At 37.6% G+C, this 24,783-nt stretch overlaps 1 protein-coding gene across 6 annotated transcripts in view; it reads left to right on the forward strand.

Annotated features, from left to right (window-relative positions):
* GPC5 (glypican 5) overlaps positions 1-24,783 on the forward strand; it is a 1,588,740-nt gene that overhangs the window by 831,952 nt on the left and 732,005 nt on the right. Inside the window, exon 8 of one of the 6 annotated variants that reach the window (XM_070799870.1) lies at positions 8,962-11,798. The exons of the other annotated variants lie outside the window; for them this stretch is intronic. Coding sequence (XP_070655971.1) covers positions 8,962-9,089 — 128 coding nt within the window. The 3' untranslated portion in view covers positions 9,090-11,798. Of the gene's footprint in view, positions 1-8,961; positions 11,799-24,783 lie in introns of those variants that run through there. 6 annotated transcript variants of the gene reach the window in all.

The raw sequence follows: 24,783 nt of genomic DNA on the forward strand, positions 1-24,783 counted from the left end.
TCTGGTTTTCTCAGTGTATATGCCCAGCAGTGGGAAGGTTGTTGTTTTCTATCTACCTTCTTGGAGTACAGACTCCTGGCTTAAGATAACCACCAACTTTCTGGCTTTTGAGCAGTATCTCAAGCTTCTATCTTTATTTCTTGGTTCTTGACTCCTAAGTCAGCATCTGGCTACTTGAGCATCTTCTTCTCACCTGACTTTTATCATCCCAGCTGGGGTTGTGCTTTTTTTTTTTGGCAGGGGCTGGGGCAGGGGTGGGGGGGGGAGCTAATAATATAGTGATAATACCTTAAAATGTGTGGTACTTACTTTTTTGTTAATATAATGATAATACCTTAAAATATGTGTTGCTTATTAAAATATATCTTCAATAGTGCTTCAGCATATTCCCTCTCATTTGATTTACCATTTCAAATGATTAAGGTATCTTTATGGAAAACAACATATCTTTCAAATATTTTACCTTCATATAATGTTTATATTCTTATAAATGCATAAATTACCTAAACCTTGGCCTATTTAAACATTTTTTATCTTTTCTATATTCTGTTATCCTATGAAACAACTAAGCATATTAATAATGGAATGATCTCTCAGGGCATTATTTGTGTTCTCTATTATTAGATTTTATGGAAATTTACTCAAGTTACCATTTATTTATTTAGATCAGATATGCACAGTTTACGGTCAAACTGATCTTAAACAGCCCAGAAGCTTCTGTATTATGCCAGCAAAATCATTTTTATTTCACACTTTCTGTCTGATATTCTTTTCATGATCTCTACATGACAACCATGCATATACGCTTGGACTCAGCCTCCTATTTTAAATCACCGTACCTTAAAAAGACTAGTCACCTCATCATGCTCATAGAACCATTTAGTTTAAATGAATTAACAAGGCCCAACAAAAATTGGTCTTCATACACTAATATCTGCCCTCTGCTTCTATTTAAACATTAAGATTACATAATGTTTAACATATTGAAAGATACCCCCAAAATGCTACATGCAAAAGTCATTAATGATGGAGGAAATTGTTGGGAATGGCATAAAAAGTTCAAACAACCAGTATACATTTTTGGAGGCTTGGAGCTGCAAGGGTTAAGCTATTCTGGCACAGAGAAATTTTACCAAGACCTTAACCTGATTATATCCCTGATACAAGTTAAGCCCAATTTATTCAGCAGGGATGCTGTGAAGTGAAGCATATCACGAGTACTGAGGGTAATAGAAACAATTGCTTCAGTGAGCCTAGAGCTGTTGCCACAGCCGCGTCAGAACAGATGGCTCTGCGTTTATTCCAGTCTAGGGATTCAAATTGGCAGGAGTCAAACAAAAATCCTGAAAAGCATGTCAGCAGTTGTGGAAAGGAGTGTTCTTTATGTAAAAAGTTGTTCATAACATTACATTGAGAACCTGGAGGGATCTGCCACTTCAGGTAATTTGCCTATTAGTGTATTAAACTTGTGGCCCTTAATTTATCTATGTTTATATATTTATTTATACTCATATATTTCTGTATACATATGTATTTTACATATATATATATGCCACAAGTTCAACAAACATATATACATATATACTAGCAATACAATAATTTATGATATATTAATAATCTATAGTTAACACTATTCAGCAATCTAGAGTTAATATATTTTATGCATTATATGTATATTTATGCCAAATCTTCTTTGAAATGTTAGTATGTATCAACAGCTGCTAATTCCTGAATTAACATGTATTAATTTGCGTTTTAAATCTACACTACTACTAGCATAGCAATTTTCAGGTTTTCCTTCAAAACAAAACTAGCTATTCTATCTTGAGGTAAAGCTTTTCAACCACAGCCCACTTAAATTTTACATTAAGCCTAAAATGTGTTTTGGTCAAATGACTCCACTTGTTCATTAACATCTTTTTCTCTTTGCACAATAACTAATTAATAGTTTCACTGGAAGTTAAATGAAAAGCTTATTTGACATTTTTGGGCCAAGATTCCTGAATTAGCCCTAAGATAACACAAAAGCTTTTACATACTCCCCACCATTTTAAAAATGTTTCAATAGGAAAAAAAAGAAAAGAAAGGAGAGATCTTACCTTGGTTTTCTCTAAGACAGTGAAACTGGAACTGTTTCCAAAATGCTAAGTTCTTCTAACTCTTTTTTATAGGAGAGGCAGCTAATTACAGATGTCTAAAGGGAAGGGTGTTCTCATGGTTTTGCTTTTGGGGGATATTTGTGGACTGTGAAATTACCCATTGAATGTGTCCTAAGGTTGGGTCTGGCTAGTCTTTTGTTTGACTGATCACCATGATTTCTCTACTCACATTATTAGCTAATAATCTAATCACAGGAAACTAAAAGCATCTTTAATTCTCTTTTATCACAGGATTTCCACATGATTTTTATAGGATATCTATGACAGCTAAAGCATGTATTTTTCCTACTATAATGTTATATTGACATCTAGCATTTGGGAGAAAAATATTCAGATCCTAGTGTAATTTTTTTCTTTTTCAGATTTATGATATGCTTTTAAAAATTTGACTCTGATGATTTATGTGATCACAGCATTTATCTTCTGGCCCAGGGAAAGATTGAATTCTTTACAGCAAATTAATATCTGTACATATTAAATAGATAAGTGTTAAAATTTGAAACTTTAAAGTGAAAATGAAAGATTATAAGTGAATTAATTCAACTTTAGATGATGAAAGATATTATAAGCCTAATTTTAAACAAAATTCTATAAATATGTTTTAGTACAGATTTCACTGTGAACAAAAAGGAAACTGTGGGGCCTAGATTTGAATCATAAATCAGACTTTTATTGATTCTATAGTATTTCATTTGGGGTGGCATAAGCTGCTGTAACAAATATGCCCAAATGTGTCTCATGTCTAAAACAATTAGAGGTTTATTTTTCAGAGTCCAAGGTGGATCTCTCTAACTAGCAGTTGACTTTTCTCCATGTTGTGGGTCAGGGACACTGCCTATGATTGAAAACAACAGATTTGGTTGAGAAGGTCCCACCTGTGGGTTTTCCTAGGTGGTGTAAGTGGCAAAGAACCTGTCTGCCAATGCTGGAGGTACAAGAGATGCAGGTTTAATCCCTGGGTGAGGAAGATTCCCTGGAGGAGGGCATGGCAATGCACTCCAGTATTCTTGCCTGGAGAATCCCATGGACAGAGCCTGGTGGGCTACATTCCGTGGGGTTGCAGGGAGCAGGACGTGACTGAAGCAACTTAGCACAAGCACACAACACTGAAAGTAGCTTTTTTATCTCATCTCCAAATATTGACTTATGTAACCTTTAAAATTATATTTTGAGGCCTGGGAAAATAATAATAAAATGAAAGAAAATGCAAAACCCATTTTATCAACAATTTGAATCCAGTCTTCTCTTTGTGAATAGTGTGTATTTACATATGTAAAGAGCATTAAGTAAATTTCTCAAATTTTAACAGTGATTATTTTAGGTATTATGGTTACAAGTGACTTTAATTTTGTTATCATTCAAAATGCACAGATATTGCTTACAGAATGAGGGGGAAAGTACATATAAGACACTTTTCCTTCAGCTACTAAAATTATATATGAACTGTCTTAAATTTATGACCTGTCTGAACATTAGTTGTCAGAAACATAATTGTATCCCTGTCTGCACAGATAGCCAGGCTGTGTGCTGCTCTTCTTTCCTAAATCTATAATAACTAATTAGCTTTTAAAGTTTTCTGAAGTAAAGCCTGGTTAGAAGGAAAAAATATGGTATTACTGAGATGAACTTTAAAAGTAAAGTGTTAATAATGAGACTCACAACATATAATTTCTCATTACTGAATTAAAATAATCTCAGACCACGTACAACAGCTTTTCATTTATTCTCAGAAAGTATTTTGTGTTTGGGGAAAATTTGGCTAATGAATAAATTCAATCAAGCAAACAAAAAAAATAAATACAATTTCCCTCTTGATGTGCTAGATAATTAATGTTTTAGAATACATGAATCATTGCTATATCCCATGACAAGTGCTATAAAAGATTTTTTTCTTAAGATAGTGCAGTTTTGCTGAGGTAATTTTTTAAAGTATGTATGTATTCAGGCAGTTCAATTGCTCAGTCGTGTCTGACTCTTTGTGACCCCATGGACTGCAGCCTGCGGGGCTTCCCTGTCCATCACCAACTCCCAGAGCTTACTCAAACTCATGTCCATCGAGTTGGTGATGCCATACAACCATCTCATCCTCTGTCATCCCCTTCTCCTCCTGCCTTCAATCTTTGCCAGCATCATGGTCTTTTCAAATGAGTCAGTTCTTCACATCAGGTGGACAAAGTATTGGAGTTTTAGCTTCATCATCAGTCCTTCCAATGAACATTCAGAACTCATTTCCTTTAGGATTGACTGGTTTGATCTCCTTGCAGTCCACGAATGAATGTATTAAATTTATTTATATATTTTATGAAGATTTTAGATTTTTTTAGAAGACTTTAGATTTTTTTAATGAAACCCAAGAATTGATGCTTTTGAACTGTGGTGTTGGAGAAGACTCTTGAGAGTCCCTTGGACTGCAAGGAGATCCAACAAGTCCATTCTGAAGGAGATCAGCCCTGGGATTTCTTTGGAAGGAATGATGCTAAAGCTGAAACTCCACCTCATGCGAAGACTTGACTCATTGGCCACCTCATGCAAAGACTTGACTCATTGGAAAAGACTCTGATGCTGGGAGGGATTGGGGGCAGGAGGAGAAGGGGACGACAGAGGATGAGATGGCTGGATGGCATCACTGACTCGATGGACGTGAGTCTCAGTGAACTCCGGGAGTTGATGACAGACAGGGAGGCCTGGCATGCTGCGATTCATGGGGTCGCAAAGAGTCAGACACGACTGAGCAACTGAACTGAACTGAACTGAAAGAATCAGTTGACCAGGAAAACACAACTAATAGATGTTCTACTCAGTGGGGAACTCAGATACCCTTCACTTATTCCAAAGCTTGATGCCTATTATATACTGGATACCATTGTTTCTTTGAAATGTGAGCTTGTATTAATAGAGTTTAGAGGGGGGCAAAATGGTGAAAATAAACTTGAGATGGATCTTATCAAGTTAACTGATTAAGTTAGAATAAAAGGATGCCCTACATAAAGCAAGATGTGTGATAATAACTTGAATGGAACATTTGGGGTATAGTGAATAAGGAGATTAAATATATAGGTTAGAAGATTTACACTGAAAATCAAGGGGTAGAAATAAGGGTGTCAAGTTTTATTTGTGAAAGATGAGGGTGTTGAGAGCTAAATTTGGAGAATAAGTTAAAAACTTGAGTTTTTTCTTCAATACCATAGATATTTAACATATCAGATATTTTGCTGTAGAAAAGGCCAGGAGATGAGTAATCCAAAGAAATAGAGGAATTCAAAGCGAATAGCCCGAGTATATTATAGAATTAATTTATAAAGAGGTTGACTTTCCCAATTATAACTTCCTTAGAACTATATTTTAATGATTCAATTCAAACTTTGAGGGCAGTTGAGGAAGGTAACTCAGGGATGCACTAATTGCTCAGATCCAAGTAGATAACCTTACTATATTAGTCCAGTGATATAGATCAGTGATTTTCAAAAGACTGTTTAACACACTCCATTTTAAAAATAATGATTAAAAATTAATCCCACTTGTAAACTGACAAATCAATGTTTTATTAATAAAAAATGAATTACTAAATTCTAAATTTGAGTATTTACTTATAAAGTCATCTGATAGTAAAATGAGTCAGTTTAAATCAACACAACATTTTAAAATTAGGAGTAGTACCAATGTTTTATTTAACATATGTTTTTATTAATAAAATAAACAAGTAATTTGAGGGGCTTTGCTGTATTTAAGAAAATTCTGATTGCCATGAACAATTGCACATGTAAACAATTGAACACCTACCTTTGCAACTTCAGGATACTTATCATCAAAATAAAGATGGCAGAAAAAACTATCACTTCAACTATAGGGTACATCCTTGGAAATAGCAGTTAATGACTCACCAATGTATACATGTTTATTTCATGATACATATGAGTGTACTTTGTTTTTATTACAATTTTAATGTAGATAAATTTGGTTTATTGAACAGAGTAGAATTGATAGGGTACAAGCAGATACCAACTTTTTCTTGATCACCATTCCTCATTAAACATTCTTTCTGAATGTGTTTTTTTCTCTTAGACTTTCCAGATACATTTAGATAATAAAGAAGTAGAATTTTACTTTAGCATTAAAATTCTAGTGCAGCCTAAAAATAATGCTGGGCTAGCTTGGTAATCAAACTCTTACTCCATGTAAGCCTCTCCTTTTCCTCCTCTGAGCCTGACCCAACCTTGGTAGGACTAGGAGAATGAGGCCATTTTCTTTTTCTTCTTAATCCCATCCACCAGCTCTCTCACTCCCTTAGCACATAGTCTAGGTCTTCCCAGATTTGGATCAGAAGCCTGAGGAGAGGTAGGTATCAGCTGGGGCAGTGTTTGCTGGCTCCACAGAATCCATTGCTTAGAGAGTTTTTGTTCTCCATGGAAATTTCCAAACATTTCCAAAGGGAGATTTCTGTCTCCTAACTCAATGGACATGAGTTTGAGCAAGATCTGGGAGTTGGTGATGGACAGGGAAGCCTGGCGTGCTGCAGTCCATGGGGTCCCAAGGAGTTGGACACGACTGAGCAACTGAACTGAACTGACCTAAGCATTGCCACTTTCTGTGGGCTGAATGTGGCTGCCTTGGCTTCTGATGAGATACCTTATACTTATGAAGTTTAAGAAAGATCCCTAAGAGAAATCTCTTTTAGGAAGACCCCAAGCAGATCCTGCCTTCTATAGGATCCACATCTTATTTTGAAAAAAAAAAACAAAAACAAAAACACATGCTTCTGCCTTTCACTGTTGTAAGTGCAGTCAGTTTCCAATTAGTCCATGTTACCTTTTCCAGGTAGACTGAATAATCTATTTACTCTAACTGTCATCCAACCTGGTAGCCACTAGCTACATGCTGCTGAGCAACTCAAATGTGCTCAGTTATTCAGTTATGCCTCACACTTTGTGACCCTAGAGACTGTAGCCCACTATGGTCCTCTGTCCATGGGGATTCTCCAGGCAAGAATACTGGAAAAGGTTGCCATGTCCTCCTCCAGGGGATTTTCCAAACCCAGGGAACAAACCCAGGTCTCCCTCATTGCAGGCAGATTCTTCACTGTCTGAGCCACTGGGAAACCCAAGAATAGTGGAGTGGATAGCCTTTCCCTTCTGCCCAGCTGAGCTACCAGGGAAACCTCAAAGTGTTAATTGGTTCAGTTCAGTCACTCAGTAGTGTCAGACTCTTTGTGACCCCATGGATGGCAGCACTCCAGGCTTCCCTGTCCATCACCAACTCCCAGCTGCTGCTGCTGCTAAGTCGCTTCAGTCGTGTCCAACTCTGTGCGACCCCATAGACGGCAGCCCACCAGGCTCCACCGTCCCTGGGATTCTCCAGGCAAGAACACTGGAGTGGGTTGCCGTTTCCTTCTCCAATGCATGAAAGTGAAAAGTGAAAGTGAAGTCACTCAGTCGTGTCTGACTCTTAGCGATCCCATGGACTGCAGCCCACCAGGCTCCTCTATCCATGGGATTTTCCAGGCAAGAGTACTGGAGTGGGGTGCCATTGCCTTCTCTGACCAACTCCCAGAGCTGGCTCAAACTCATATCCATTGAGTCAGTGATGCCATCCAACTGTCTTATCCTCTGTTGTCCCCTTCTCCTCCTGCCTTCAATCTTTCCCAGCATCAGGATCTTTTCCAATGAGTCAGTTCTTTGCATCAGGTGGCCAAAGTATTGGAGTTTCAGCTTCAGCGTCAGTCCTTCCAATGAATATTCAGGATTGACTTCCTTTTGGAATGACAGGTTTGATCTCCTTGCAGTCTCAAGGGACTTCTCCAACACCACAGTTCAAAAGCGTCAATTCTTCAGCACTAAATTTTCTTTATAGTCCAACTCTCACATCCATATGTGACTACTAGTAAAACCATAGCTTTGACTAGATGGAACTAAGTTGGCAAAGTAATGTCTCTGCTTTTTAATATGCTGTCTAGTTTGGTCATGATTCCCTTGTGGCTCAACTAGCAAAGAATCCACCTGCAATGCGGGAGACCTGGATTCAATCTCTGGGTTGGGAAGAGACCCTGGAGAAAGGAAAGGCTAACCCACTCCAGTATTCTGGCCTGGAGAATTCCATGGACTGTGTAGTCCATTAAGTCACAAAGTGTCGGACATTATTGAGTGACTTTCACTATGTACCATAGCTTGGTCATAGCTTTTCTTCCAAGGAGCAAGTGTCTTTTAATTTCATGGCTGCAGTCACCATCTGCAGTGATTTTGGAGCCCCCAAAAATAAGGTCAGCCACTGATTCCCCATCTATTTGCCATGAAGTGATGGGACCGGATGCCATGATCTTAGTTTTCTGAATGTTGAGCTTTAAGCCAACTTTTTCATTCTCCTCTTTCACTTTCATCAAGAGGCTCTTTAGTTCTTCTTCACTTTCTGTGATAAGGGTGGTGTCATCTGCCTATCTGAGGTGATTGATATTTCTCCTGGCAATCTTGATTCCAGCTTGGGCTTCATCCATTCCAGCGTTTCACATAAAGTACTCTGCATATAAGTTAAATAAGCAAGGTGACAATAACAAGGAGCCTTGACGTACTCCTTTCCCAATTTGGAATCAGTTTGTTGTTCCATGTCCAGTTCTAACTGTTGTTTCTTGACCTGCATGCAGATTTCTCAGAGGGCAGCTCAGATGGTCTGGTATTCCCATCTCTTGAAGAATTTTCCCCTGTTTGTTTTGATCCACACAGTCAATCACAGCATAGTCAATACTTTAGCCTACTTAATGCAGCAAAAATAGATGTTTTTCTGAAATTCTCTTGCTTTTTCTTTTATCCAGCAGATGTTGGCAATTTGGTCTCAGATTCCTCTGCCTTCTCTAAGTCCAGCTTGAACATCTGGAAGTTCTCGGTTCACGTCCTGTTGAAGCCTAGCTTGGAAAGTTTTGAACATTACTTTGCTAGTATGTGAGATGAGTTTAATTGTGCAGTAGTTTGGACATTCTTTGGCACTGCCTTTCTTTGGGTTTGGAGTGAAAACTGACCTTTTTCAGTCCTGGAGCCACTGCTGAGTTTTCCAAATTTGCTGGCACATTGAGTGCAGCACTTTCACAGCATCATCTTTTAGGATTTGAAATGTCTCAGCTGGAATTCCATCACCTCCACTATCTTTGTTCATAGTGATATGTCATAAGGCCTAAAATGTATTAATAGCTAGTCTAAAATGAGATTGGCTTCCCTTGTGGCTCAGCTGGTAAAGAATCTGCCTGCAATGCGGGAGACCTGGGTTTGATCCCTGGGTTGGGAAGATCCTCTGGCGAAGGGAAAGGCTACCCACTCCAATATTCTGGCCTGAAGAATTCCATGGACTATAGTTCATGGGGTCACAAAGAGTCAGACAGGACTGAGCAACTTTCACTTTCAGTTTCCAAAATGAGATAACTCTGTGAGTATAAAATGCACACCTGGTTGTTTAAATTTAGAATGAAAAAAAATCATATAAAATACCTGATTAATAGTTATTACTTAATAAAATCTCAATATTTTAAATGTATGGGGTAAAAATATATTTCCAAACATTTCATCTGTTTTTTAAAATTACTGAAAAATTTATAATATCATCATGGTTTGGCATTATATTTCTTTGGACAGTGCCAGTCTATCCTATAGACTTTTTACAAGTCAGTAAAATACTAATTCCTACATCCCTCAATTCTGGGAAAGATTGAGGGCAGGAGAAGAAGGGGTGACAGAAGATGAGATTGTTGGATGACATCACTGACTCAATGGGTATTAGTTTGAGCAAACTCTGGAAGATAGTGAAGGACAGGGAAACCTGGCATGCTGCAGTCCATGGGGTCCCAAAGAGTCAGACATGACTGACTGACTGAAGAACAACATCCCTCAAACTCTGTGCCCTATAAGTTGACCTATTACCACACATTTGGCCTATTGTCTCAGTTGTTAAAGCACGTACAAACAACTCTCCCCCACACATCCTTCCTCTTAGCCTTGACTCAGATTTAGAGTCCCTTATTACTAATATGTCTTCTGCTACTTGAGGGCTTCCCTGGTAGATCAGCTGGTAAAGAATCTGCCTGCAATTCAGGAGACCCAGGTTTGATTTCTGGTTCAGGAAGATCCTTTGGAGAAGGGATAGGCTACCCACTCCAATATTCCTGGGGTCACAATGAATCGGACAGGACTGAGTAACTAAGCATGCACACACCCACACGGGAAATGAAAGCACTTCATGAAAGGAAGTGTGATGGTTTGATGCACCTGTTCTTGGACCTGGGACCTCTACCAAATACCCACCATAGGGTCTACTTTTATATGGGTAAATAGATAGCTTTAACTGAATCCCAAACCCCTTGAAGAAAGAGAGAGTTCCCTGGAAGAGAATGCAGGGACCATCACAGTAGGTCACTGACATTCAGGATGGACAGTTCCCTAACTGTGATCTGAAACTTGGAGACAGCAAATGCACCACACTAATAGCATTCCACTCTGTGAAAACATGTGGGGCATTCTCCTGACCTGGGTTGTGTTCCAGACTGCCCTCCCTAGAATCAGACATATCCCTTACCTTCTCCAGACATTACCTCAGTTCAGTTCAGTTTAGTTCAGTCACTAAGTCATGTCCGACACTTTGTGACCCCATGAACCGCAGCACGCCAGGCCTCCCTGTCCATCACCAACTCCCAGAGGCCACCCAAACCCATGTCCATCGAGTCAGTGATGCCATCCAACCATCTCATCCTCTGTCGTCCCCTTCTCCTCCTGCCCTCAATCTTCCCCAGCATCAGGGTCTTTTCCATGAGTCAGCCCTTCGCATCAGGTGGTCAAAGTATTGGAGTTTCAGCTTCAACATCAGTCCTTCCAATGAACACCCAGGACTGATCTTCTTTAGAATAGACTGGTTGGATCTGCTTGCAGTCCAGGGGACTCTCAAGAGTCTTCTCCAACACCACAGTTCAAAAGCATCAATTCTTCGGCACTCAGCTTTCTTCACAGTCCAATTCTCACATCTATCCATGCAGCTGCTGCTGCTAAGTCGCTTCAGTCGTGTCCAACTCTGTGCGACCCCATAAACGGCAGCCCACCGGGATTCTCCAGGCGAGAACACTGGAGTGGATTGCCATTTCCTTCTCCAGTGCATGAAAATGAAAAGTGAAAGTGAAGTCGCACAGTCGTGTCCGACTCTTAGTGACCCCATGGACTGTAGCGCACCAGGCTCCTCTGTCCATGAGATTTTCCAGGCAAGGGTACTGGAGTGGGGTGCCATTGCCTTCTCTGCATCCATCCATGACCACTGAAAAAACCATAGCCTTGACTAGACGGACCTTTGTTGGCAAAGTAACGTCTCTGCTTTTTAATATGCTGTCCAGGTTGGTCATAACTTTGCTTCCAAGGAGTAAGGGTCTTTTAATTTCATGGCTGCAATCATGATCTGCAGTGATTTTGGAGCCCAGAAAAATAAAGTCAGCCACTGTGTCCACTGTTTCCCCATCTATTTGCCATGAAGTGATGGGACCATCACCTACTTCTCTATAAAATGAAAAGATAGTCTTTAGAACATTTTTTAAACATCTCATAAGTTTATTCACATTTCATCCTCTATAAATTGTCTTTATGTACTTTTCATTTTTTCTATTAATTGTATTTTTTGTTTTTATTAGTTTCTATAATTACATCATATTATGTATACTATTTATTTTGTGAGCTATATGATTTGACTATATTTACTCCTAATCAGAGGCATATCTCTTTATCATCTTAAAAGAAATTTGGTTTTATTTTGAAACATCGACTTTTAAGTTAGTTTAAATTTATTAATCATTTCTTCCATGACATGTATTTTAATCACATTTAAGGAATCTTCGTTACTCTGGTGTCATAAAAATGTCCTTCTATATTTTAAGTTTTTCCTAAAAATGATTTTTACAACTTAATTTTTCAACTAATCAGAATAAATGTATTTCACTGTTATTAAATAGAATTGTACTTTTTTCCTTTTTTCATATTGATATTAATAGTCTCAGAACCACTCATTAATTTATCCATACTTTTCTTTCAGACTTATAGTTTTTATTTGTTATGTTTTAGTCCATATAGTTTTATGTCTTTCTTTAGCTTAATCATTGAACTTCGTACCAATATAATACTTATTTAATTACTGCATTTGAAAAGAACTGATATGTAATAGAGTTCATCCTCTATTTTTGATTTTTTTAATACTATTTGAAGTTTGGGGTAACATGTATAAATTTTAAGACTAAAATATGTGGAAACACTGTCAGAGCCTTTGTGTTATAATTATTTGTACAGCAATTGAGAAGTCATATGATGTTTATAATATTAATTCCCCCAAGCATAGATATGGTCTTATTTTTTCACTTACTTAGGTCTAACTTGATGGTTTTCAGTGAAGCAGTATGATGTTTTCCTATATATCAGAGACATACTTTACTATTCATTTTTAGATCCCTAATGATTTTAGTCACTACAATAATATGATGTATTCTGGTTAATTTCCTCATATATATTATTCAGTTTACCAATTTTCTCTTTGACTGTATCTTGATATGATATTTTAATCCAGCTGCTGATTCTATTAATGTAAATCATATTACAGTTTAAAAATAATTTATAAGAGTTCAACCTTGATCATAGTAAACAAACTTATTAGTATTAAAACTGAGCCCTTAAGTAACCAAGAATAATCTTCCACTCATATACTCAACACCCAGGGCAGCCTCAGTGATAGATTTTACCTTTGGTGTCCTAAATTTAAATCCCCTTTTTAGGAAGCCTATATGTATAATTTTTATTGCAAATTCACCTTTTGTTGGGTCTTTTCTTCCTTTGAGAACGCCTTCAGCATGAGACTGTATAATGATTATGTAAGAGAAGGAAATGGCAACCCATTCCAGTATGCTTGCCTGGAAAAATCCCATGGGAGGAGTTGCCTGGTAGGCTACAGTCCAGGGGGTCTCAAAGAGTCAGACATGACTGAGTGATGGGTTCTAGGTTCTAAGCTTATTCTAAGACTTCATGGGAAATCTCTCATAGATGTGTTTGTTTGTGTATCTATAAAACATGTATTATAAATTTGAATAACAAAACTGCATTAGTTGAAGATTTAAACTCCTTCAAAATCACAGGAAAGAATCAGTATCCATATCAGTTCAGCCGCTCAGTCATGTCTGAATTTTTGTGACCCCATGAACCACAGCATGCCAGGCCTCCCTGTCCATCACCAACTCCCGGAGTCTACCCAAACCCATGTCCATAAAGTTGGTGATACCATCCAACCATCTCATCCTCTGTTGTCCCCTTCTCCTCCTGCCCTCAATCTTTCCTAGAATCAGGATCTTTTCAAATGAGCCAGCTCTTTGCATCAGGTGGCCAAAGTATTGGAGTTTCAGCTTCAACATCAGTCCTTCCAATGAACACCCAGGACTGATCTCCTTTAGGATGGACTGGTTGGATCTCCTTGCAGTCCAAAGGACTCTCAACAGTCTTCTCCAACACCACAGTTCAAAAGCATCAATTCTTTGGCGCTCAGCTTTCTTCACAGTCCAACTCCTACATGCATACATGACCACTGGAAAAACCATAGCCTTGTAGACAGACCTTTGTTGGCAAAGTAATGTCTCTGCTTTTAATATGCTGTCCAAGTTGGTCATAACTTTCCTTCCAAGGAGTAAGTGTCTTTTAATTTCATGGCTGCAATCACCAAACGCAGTGATTTTGGAGCCCCTCAAATAAGGTCAGCCACTGTTTCCCCATCTATTTGCCATGAAGTGATGGGACCAGATGCCATGATCTTAGTTTTATGATTGTTGAGCTTTAAGCCAACTGTTTCACTCTCCTCTTTCACTTTCATCAAGAGGCTCTTTAGTTCTTCACTTTCTGCCATAAGCGTGGTGTCATCTGCATATCTGAAGTTATTGATATTTCTCCTGGCAATCTTGATTCCAGCTTGTGCTCCCACCAGCCCAGAATTTCTCATGATGTACTCTGCATAAAAGTTAAATAAGCAAGGTGACAATATACAGCCTTGATGTATTCTTTTTCCTATTTAGAACCAGTCTGTTGTTCCATGCAGACTTCTAAAGAATAGCAAGGAGAGATAAGAAAGCCTTCCTCAGCGATCAAGGCAAAGAAATAGAGGAAAACAATAGAATGGGAAAGACTAGAGATCTCTTCAAGAAAATTAGAGATGCCAAGGGAACATGTTATGCAAAGATGGGCTCAATAAAGGACAGAAATGGTAGGGACCTAACAGAAGCAAAAGATATTAAGAGGTGGCAAAAATACACAGAAGAACTATACAAAAAAGATCTTCATGACCCAGATAATCATGATGGTGTGATCACTCACCTAGAGCCAGATATCCTGGAACGTGAAGTCAAGTGGGCCCTAGGAAGCATCACTACGAACAAAGCTAGTGGAGGTGATGGAATTCCAGTTGAGCTATTTCAAATCCTGAAAGATGATGCTGTGAAAGTGCTGCACTCAATATGCCAGCAAATTTGGAAAACTCAGCAGTGGCCACAGGACTGGAAAAGGTCAGTTTTCATTCCAATCCCAAAGAAAGGCAATGCTAAAGAATGCTCAAACTACTGCACAGTTGTACTCATCTCACACGCTAGTAAAGTAATGCTCAAAATTCTCCAAGCCAGGCTTCAGCAATATGTGAACTATGTACTTCCAGATGTTCAAGCTGGTTTTAGAAAAGGCAGAGGAACCAGAGATCAAATTGCCAACATCCACTGGATCATCAAAAAAGCAAGAGAGTTCCAGGAAAACATTTGTTCCTGCTTTATTGACTATGCCAAAGCCTTTGACTGTGTGGATCACAATAAACTGTGGAAAATTCTAAAAGACATGGGAATTCCAGACCACCTGATCTGCCTCTTGAGAAATTTGTATGCAGGTCAGGAAGCAACAGTTAGAACTGGACATGAAACATCAGACTGGTTCCAAACAGGAAAGAATAATTCTCTAGAACCAAGAACACAGAAAATTTTTTGATTTTTCTATGGGCCATTGAGATTTTTCAAAGACCTTTGCAAGTGCAACCCCTTGAGGACCCTAGCTTTTTGGAATGTTCTCATTTTCCTCATCCTGCTTCCTCCTCAGATCTAAAGCTTTAGTTTCTATCTTAGTATTCAAACTGAGCCCTTAAGTAATCAAGAATAATCTTCCACACATATCCTCAACACCCAGGGCAGCCTCAGTGATAGATTAGACATTTGTTGTCCTAAATTTAAATCCCTTTTTTAGGAAGCCTAAGGATTATTTTTTGTTGAAAATTCAGTGGTGCATTTAAAGTAACTTTTTATTTTATTTTTTCTCAATATATCTAGTTATATTTAATGGGAGAACTTTGAAATTATCTCAGACTATAATATGAGGGTGTCTATGATTTCTAAGATGCCTTCCAATTCTAAAAGTTTGGGTCTCTGCTTATTCTTTTCCTGGTAATTAATATGAAACTGCACACATAATGGTTTTGATGCAATAAAACAAAAGCCACTAAAACTAAACAGAGAAATTTACAAAGTCAAATCTGTTAATGCACCAGGCAAGGGAACATACAACAATGAGGAAATTCACTGAGTAAAAACTATTGCTTATCAAGGATTTCTAAATGCTTGGTTGTGTACCCATTGCAAATGCAGGAGATATTGGTGGTTATTACTGCCATTCTCATGGGTCAAACAGGATGCATCTGGCAGGATCAGGAAGAGACCTGTGTCTCTCAACCTTGAAGTTTGCTCCTATAAATTCACCAGTGAAGATACAGTTATTGTTAGAGACCTGGATTCAAGTCACCAGCTTTTTTTCATGTCACTCCAAAAAAAGTTATTTGAGAACAAGCTTTCTGTACCTAAAGTCAGTTCAGTTCAGTTCAGTTCAGTCGCTCAGTTGTGTCTGACTCTCTGCGACCTGATGGACTGCAGCACGCCAGGCCTCTCTGTCCATCACTAATGCCCAGAGTTTACCCAAACTCCTGTCCATTGAGTCGGTGATGCCATCCAACATCTCATCCTCTGTCATCGCCCTCCCCTCCTGCCATCAATCTTTCCCAGAATTGGGGTCTTTTCAAATGGGTCAGTTCTTTGCATCAGGTGGCCAAAGTATTGGAGTTTCAGCTTCGACATCAGTCCTTCCAATGAACACCCAGGACTAATCTCCTTTAGGATGGACTGGTTGGATCTCCTTGCAGTCCAAGGGACTCTCAAGAGTCTTCTCCAACACCACAGTTCAAAAGCATCAATTCTTTGGCTCTCAGCTTTCTTTATAGTCCAACTCTCGTATCCATACATAACTACTGGAAAAACCATAGCCTTGACTAGACAGACCTTTGTTGGTAAAGTAATGTCTCTGGTTTTTAATATGCTGTCTAGGTTGGCCATAACTTTCCTTCCAAGGAGTAAGTGTCTTTTAATTTCATGGCTGCAGTCACCATCTGCAGTGATTTTGGAGCCTCCAAAAATAAAAAAACATAAATGTGAATTAAATTGAATTTAATGTTGAATACTTTCAAGCATTCACTTAATAATGTCAAAGTTAAACACTGTTTAAAAAAGAGTCCATGGTAAATTTGTAATGTAAGTATTAGAAATCTGCAGTAGGACAGAATGAGTTTGTAGGTCTAAACACAGTTGGTTACATCAAATCAGATTTTTCATTGGTTGGAAAACACTTCTTGGTTTGGTGGAGTATTTGGCATGCCAGATTCAAATAACATTCAAGAATCTTATCAGATTTAGTCAATCAGAACTGGTGGTTATGGGATATTTAATTTTATTTTATCTCCTTAGTAAGCGCATGAACATTTTCCCTTTTAAGTTGGTTATATGTGTAAAAGTGAATGCAGAATAAATTTGTTCCCTATGGTGGTATAGGAACACATGCATGCGTGTGTGCTAAGTCGCTTCAGTCATGTCCAACTCTGTGTGACCCTATGGACTGTATCCAGCCAGGTTCCTCTGTCCAGGAATTCTCCAGGCAAAAATATTGGGGTGGTCTGCCATGCCCTCCTCTAGGGGATCTTCCCAACCCCGGGATCAAACCCACGTTTCTTACAGCTCTTGCATTGGCAGCCGGGTTCTTTGCCACTAGAACCACCTGGGAAGCCATAGGAAAAGGTAGATCTTACCTTTTCTCTAGCTTGAAACATTAGTATAAATTCTCTTAAACTCAGTAAGATCTATTTTCAGTGTTGTGAACCACTAGAAACCATGCCTCACTTTTCTGAAGAAAGAAACAAATAGTTAACCTTTTGTTGATAAAGAGCATACTTAGAAGGTTTTCAAAATTAAATGCTTAATTTCACCCCAATGATAAGAAATGCATAATATTTTTAACTCACCAAAGACCGGGCTCTTTAGACTTAATTGAGTTCATCAAACTGGCAAATTTTCTGATGACTTCTGTTAAATGAAATAAATTTAACTCTACTTAAAAAAGAAACAAAACAAAACACAAAACAGTATATTTCCAAGGTAACCCCACATTTTGAGTTTTAAATTTTTTCTCTATTGTTATCAATTAGCTTTACCACTGTACTGTAACCAAATTAAGATATGCTGATTGATTACTAATGTAAATAGTTTAATAATGATGATAGGATGCAAATATTATTAGGGTCTTAGTGAACTCTGAAGAAGAATAAAGTAAGCATTGTATTATTTTTATTTCATAATTTAATATTTTTCAGCTCAAAAATACATGAATTCTGAATGCTAATAGTGATATGATTAATGAGGAATATTCAGAGAGAAAAAGAATGACAGTGCTTTGAGCAGTAATGGAATATTAACTTAAGGTTAAATGTAATCAGACACTGCTAAAAAGTTAATGCAAAATACGGGGCTCAAAGGAAGTTATATTTCAAAAAGCCAGACCCCAACAAAGTTGCTTCTGAAGGTAATATAGCCAGAAAATGACCCTTTAGAGAAATCATTCTGGTAGATTTTATAAAATAATTTATTTATAATACAAAAAATAATATAATTATAATTTTATACTTCTATAGTTCTTATAATAATAAATACTAATTACTTAGAAACATTATGACTTATTGGAAAAGACCCTGATGCTGGGAAAGATTGGGGGCAGGAAAAGAGGGCATCAGAGGATGAGATGCTTGCATGGCATCATCAAGTCAATGAACATGAGTTTGAGCAACTCTGGGAGATCGTGAAGGATAGGGAAGCCTGGCGTGCTGCAGTCCTCGGGGTTGCAAAGAGTTGGACATGACTAAGTGACTGAACAACAAAAACAACTTAGAAAAATTTTATTTTGAATTTTTATATTTTATAGTTTTTGATCATTTTAAGTCAAGAAGTATGACTATAGATCCCTAATAAGTGTTTTTACAATCAGCTACAATATATTTGCTAGTAGATAACTGGTTAGAATATTTTTGGCATGGGGATGTAAATGTGAATGTTGGAAAGCTTAAGAAAAAAATCTTCAGTCTCTTATGAAGAGCAATTTTTCAGATTTTCAGTGAAATATTTCTTTGTGGAAAACATAAAAGTTGGATCAGAATCTTGGGTTTGAATTCTGATTCATTATTCACTCAAGAGTCTTGTGCACTTAGAGCTTCAATTCTCTTATCTACAATAAACTGTTTCATTGGCTGTTATAAGGGTCAAATGAAGTAATGTATGTATAAGCATGTTTCACTGGAAAATCGTTATGCACAAATTATATAAAAATGTGCTTCTGAAACTGTTCACTCAGCATATATGAAAGTCCTCCATGTAATCTGTATTTGCATACATAAATCACATCCCCCATCAAGACAAAGTAACCATGCACCTTTAAAATAGAATGTTGCAGGCTCTCATTTTTGCAGTAAGTTCATCTTAAAAATTGGGGCTTCCCGGGTGTTTCAGTAATAAAGAATCCACCTGCCAATGGCGGAGACACAAGAAATGCAAGTTTGATCCCTGAGTTGGGAAGATGGCCTGGAAGAGGAAATGACAACCCACTCTAATATTCTTGATTGGAAAATTCCATGGACAGAGGAGCCTGGCAGGCTACAGTTCATGGGGCTGCAAAGAATTGGACACGACTGAGCTCACATGCATGCATCTTGAAAGATATATTCCTTTGCTTAGTACCTTTTAAAAAACAAATTACATATTTGTTATATTTTAACATATGATGTTGTTAAGACATTGTGTAATGACAGTGCTTGCTTCTTATTGAAATGAAACTAAAAAATAGTTTGACATCAAGGGAGGCCTGGCGTGCTACGATTCATGGGGTCGCAGAGTCGGACACGACTGAGCGACTGAACTGAACTGATACCATCTATGGACTAAGTTCAACATTTCATGCCACAATAATGAGGAAAATGTCTAACAATATCGTTTACGTACTATTGATACATTTCCAAAATTGGATTCCAAAGTAGCAGGTAACTCTCTAGAGAAAATGACGCAATTCCCTTCTCTACCAGACGGTGGCACTGCACTCCTCATTGATGGCTTTCTGAGGTGCATGCAGTGGAGAGATTTTTCTCCATCTAGGAAGAAACTGGATTTTAGAGCATTTTATTTGAAATAATGAGACGCGTGTGATTAATTTCCTAAAGAATAATTTAAAGATGTGCACACTAAGTAAAAATGAACAGCTGTTGAGAATAAAAGGAAAATGCTTCACTTAGAATCTATTAATTTCTATCATTATTGTTCAGTACAATATTCTGACTTAATTACTCATGTAAAGAACATTATGACTACATGTGAAATAAATTCTTCTTCACTGCCCTCAAGATTGTTTTCTCTTTCTAACCACACATTTTGAGGTTAACTTTTTCTTTATTTGCATTTTCATATAGCAATCCCACTTGGGTGCTTACACCCATTTACTCATAATGTGGAATGCCTCATTTGGCTCTAGTTTTGTCCTCTCCCCCACCTCAGTCACTTGGAAATAAATAATCAGTCAGTCATTACTGCTGGAAACTCTGAGAGAAAAGGGCTCTTTAAAATTATTACTACCATGACTATCAAAAGGCAGTTCCATTGCCCTCTTTCCCTGGGGACAATTTAGGTAGATTCCTTGTAGCTCTAAAGGTATCACTTGCTGATGACAAGAGGAAAGAAAGGAGACTGTACGGACTTACTGACAGTTAAAGAGGCTCAAATTGATTATCTGTAAAGAAATACAATGGGAGGAAGCCACTCTGCTAAAAGCACAGCTTGGAACAACCCTCTATTAATTAGTTGTCCGGGCTGGGACTAGAAATGGCACCTAATGAGAGAAAAACTAAAGGAAAAGGATGAGAAAGAGTGAAACAGCCTTTCTGTTATGTATGTATTTATTTTGTACCTTTGATTTTCACTAAGCTGTTTCATTCATATTCACTAAGTGCATGGCAATAAATGATGATATAAAATGAAAGCAAAACAGGTAAAAAGACTCATGAACCTCATTGTTAAAGAAATTATTCAATATTTCATGGACTAGATTTAATAATAAGTAAATGCAACAGTGAATAATTATAGTAGTCATTTCTTTTCTCGCATTTCTTTTTCCTAATTATCTGAAGATAATAAAAAAAATTCAGCAATGAGTTTATTTTTAATTTTGAAAGTAGAGACAACATAGTTTTTAGTGGAAGCATTTGGTAATTATGAAATTAGATATCTGTAGGAGAGAACACTATTCATTAATTTTAGTTGGCTGGGAAATAATAAAAGAACTTTCATTTTAGATTAATTTTATTTTATATAAAGGCATGGGATTGCAGATTGCTGAACTTTACAACAAATAACTTTATGTTTGTATGATAAGAACACATTTCTCATTATTACATTTTTAAACCTGAAATAAGTTTATCTGACACTATAATCATGAAATTTTATTGAGAACTTATTAAAAACATATTGAATATTATGCTCCTGTAGAAGTTTAAAGAATACTATTAATTTTATATCTTCCTACACATTTCTATGTTGAAATAAAAGAATATTTGTCCTATTAAAAAATAACAAAGTTTCACAGTTTATAATTTAAGATGGAGCCAAAGCAACCTATTTATATTAATTGAAAATACAAATTCTGGACTCAATATCTGGAGTACTATGAAACAATAACTTGCATTTATAAATATATACATATTTATACATATACCTCCATTTATGTATATACATACTACCTCCAGTTATATATATATATATATATATATATATATACATATATATGTATAGGCTTCCCTGGTAGCTCAGCTGGTTAAGAAACCTTCTGCAATGCAGGACACCCCAGTTTGATTCTTGGATCAGGAATATCCCCTGGAGAAGGGATAGGCTACCCATTCAAGTATTCTTGCCTGGAAGATTGCATGGACAGAGGAGCCTAGTGGGCTACAGTCCATAGGGTTGCAAAGAGTCAGACACGACTGAGCAACTAAGCAAAGCATATATACATAAAACTAACCATAGGAAGATCTACACAGTACAATTTTCTATATTAAATATATAAGACGAGGTTCTTTAACTGTGGATTTAATCAACATGATAAAATCCATCTTGAGAATGGTTGTATTTAAATTCTGAAATGTAACTTTATACCATTTTATTCTCATTCTAAATCAATTTGGCAGCTCTGTACACCATTACTGGAGTTCTGAAGAGCTGGTGATGTTTTAAAGAGCAGGATCTAAGGGGTGATCATAGTTGAGTTCTGCCCTAAAGACCCCTCATTCTCATACTTCTGGCATACCTGAATGATGTCTGCTCCCTTCTGTCTTGGGAACTTTTATTGACCACGAAGATTAACTACTTTATTCTTTGTGTTTATTATAGAGGACACAGCTTTGTTGCACAGGTAACAATGATTTACTCTGTTTTTAGTTATCTGTTTCATCTTATCAGACCTGTGCATCTTAAAGGTAAGAGATACAACCTTCCTTTTGAATTTCCAATGTTTAACACCTTGATGAACTCAGTGACTGACCTGAGAAACTCAGCAGAAGTGGAATATACCTTTGTTAGATGAATGAAAGGAAAGAAGAACAGAGAGCTGGAAGGAGGAAGAATGCCAATTTCCAAATGTTAGTACTTTTCTAACACGGTTTTTAGTCTTTATTGGGAAATGTAGTCATCCCTCAGTATCCATGGGGGAGTAGCTTCCAGGACGAACTTTTCTACTTTCCCAATCCCCCAAGGTACTAAGATTTGCTGATGCCCAAGTCTTTTATATAAAATAGCATGTGCTGTGTGCTAAGTTGCTTCAGTTGTGTCCAGCTCTCTGTGACTCTATGAACTGTCCATGGGATTCTCCAGGCAAAAATACTGGAATGGGTTGCCATTTCCTTCTTCAGGGGATCTTCCCAACCCAGGGATCAAACCTGTGTCTCGTAAGTCTCCTACATTGGTAGGCAAGTTCTTGACTACTAGTGCCACCTGGGAAGCCCCACAGTATTTGCATATAAGTGAACATCCTCTCATCTAGTTTAAACCATCTCTAGGTTGTTCATAATAAACAATGCAATGTAATGCATTGATACCCAATGCAATGTAAGTGCTATGTAGCAGATTCCAGCTGCACAGCAAATTCTGTTTTGCTTTTTTGGAAATTTCTGGAATTAAAAAAAAAAAAAAAAGTTTGATCTGGGCTTGGTTGAATCCGGGGTGTAGAACTCACAGATGCAAAGGGCTGACTGAATTTACCTTTCATTCTAAGTATAGTCTTTAGAGAACCTGTGTGTAATGCACTGCTAGCTGATGACCACCTGCTTTTTTTGGGTGTGATCCCAGGACCAAAGCCCTACCATCCTATCTGTGACATCTCTGGTTCAAAATCTCCTACTTTCTCCCACCCATCAGTGTTCAGGAGAAATAGTAACAGTCATACCCCGTTCAGATAGCACCATGGTACACCCTCTTTAAGACATATTATGTCAATGTATATATAACAGGTAGCAGTCATGCAGGCATATAATATTGAATCTAATTATAAATATTTGCTTAGGTCTTGAAAAGCATGTGAAACATTTTAATATTTGTGATGCTATAGTTTTATAAAATATTCCTTCTTAAAAAGTTATAATCAGCAACATACACCCCAGAATGTGTCAAATATCAGCCAAATTTAATTTAAAAACTTGGATGTTTACATAATGATTTTTTAGCATCGAGGCTTAATGGGGGCTGCAAATACTTCAGCAACAAGATGCTTACCTTCAATCTATTTCTCCAACCTTATGTTCCACATTTGGCTATAGGTAACTATGGTTTATTGAGCCCATCTAAGTATTGTTGCTTCTTTATGCCCATTTACTCTCATAACAACCCTATAAAGTAGAGATAATGATCATTTTACAACTACAAAAAAAAAAAAAAAAGACACCCTGATACTTAGAGAGCTTAAGCACCTTGCCTGAATTCGTTCACCTCATCAGGAGTGGTTGTGATGGAAATCACTGACGTCTAAGAAGGGAGACCCGTGTTTGGCCACCTCCTGGCAGCATGTTGCAAGTTCAGGCAACTTGATGTGCCTGGTGAGCTTTCCCTCAGAGAAACGGATCTAATCCCAGGACTTTCACTGTGGGCTATGTATGATGATTCATCATTTTCAGGTCAAGAAAAGGGAAAGTTAAAACAAGCCTCCTAATTCCCTGAACAAATTTAAAGAGGCCAGGATACAAAGAAAAATCCCATAATTACAGGTTCAAGTCTCCCTCCACTGCCTCAAACCTGCCTTGCCACGTGCTTTTGCACATTTCTTACTGAAAAACAGCATCCCCATTCAGAAATAGCACGTGTCCTGTGAATTTAGAAGTCAGGTTCAGTTTGCTGTAGCTAGCCTGAAGGTATACATTATGGTATGGTAATCAGGTATGTGTTGCTGCTGCTGCTAAATCGCTTCAGTCGTGTACGACTCTGTGCGACCCCATAGACGGCAGCCCACCAGGCTCCCTGTCCCTGGGATTCTCCAGGCAAGAACACTGGAGTGGGTTGCCATTTCCTTCTCCAATGCGTAAAAGTGAAAAGTGAAAATAAAGTAGCTCAGTCGTGTCTGACTCCTAGCGACCCCATGGACTACAGCCCACCAGGTTTCTCTGCCCATGGGATTTCCAGCAAGAGTACTGGAGTGGGTTGCCATTGCCTTCTCCAGGTATGTGTTAGGGAACAGAATAGGAAAAACTGTACTTCAATAGCAGAGGGCATCTGTTAGGTTCTTTCTGAACTAGTGTTAGCTTGCCTTGCCTGATCGCATTTCTAATGGTCTTGCTCCAACATTGTGGTCTTTAGAGCTATTTCCTCATCACATGTGGGAGAATAAGGAAAGTGACTTTAGAGTCATGATTGAATAAAAAGCCACTAATTCAAAGAGTTCTATCATCAGAAAAAATAAGGTTATCTGATGATAATTATCACTGAAAATGCTAAACTTCAAATCAGAGAAACATTAGCAGTCTAATATGGATCTTTGCTACAGTTGCATGGAGATTGGTATTGCATTAAGAATAATTTTGGAAGGCATGGATTAAAACCTAGGATAAGAATTGAAAATGCATCTGAAAATAGAGTCATAAAGTTGTATAGCCTTTCAAGATAAATCAGTATTTAATATAGTTTGATATTAAGCTATGTTTGTGCATGTTCTTGTATGGTGAAATGATT

The sequence above is a fragment of the Bos indicus genome, chromosome 12 (assembly GCF_029378745.1).
Source record: "Bos indicus isolate NIAB-ARS_2022 breed Sahiwal x Tharparkar chromosome 12, NIAB-ARS_B.indTharparkar_mat_pri_1.0, whole genome shotgun sequence".
NCBI classification, from domain to species: domain Eukaryota; kingdom Metazoa; phylum Chordata; class Mammalia; order Artiodactyla; family Bovidae; genus Bos; species Bos indicus.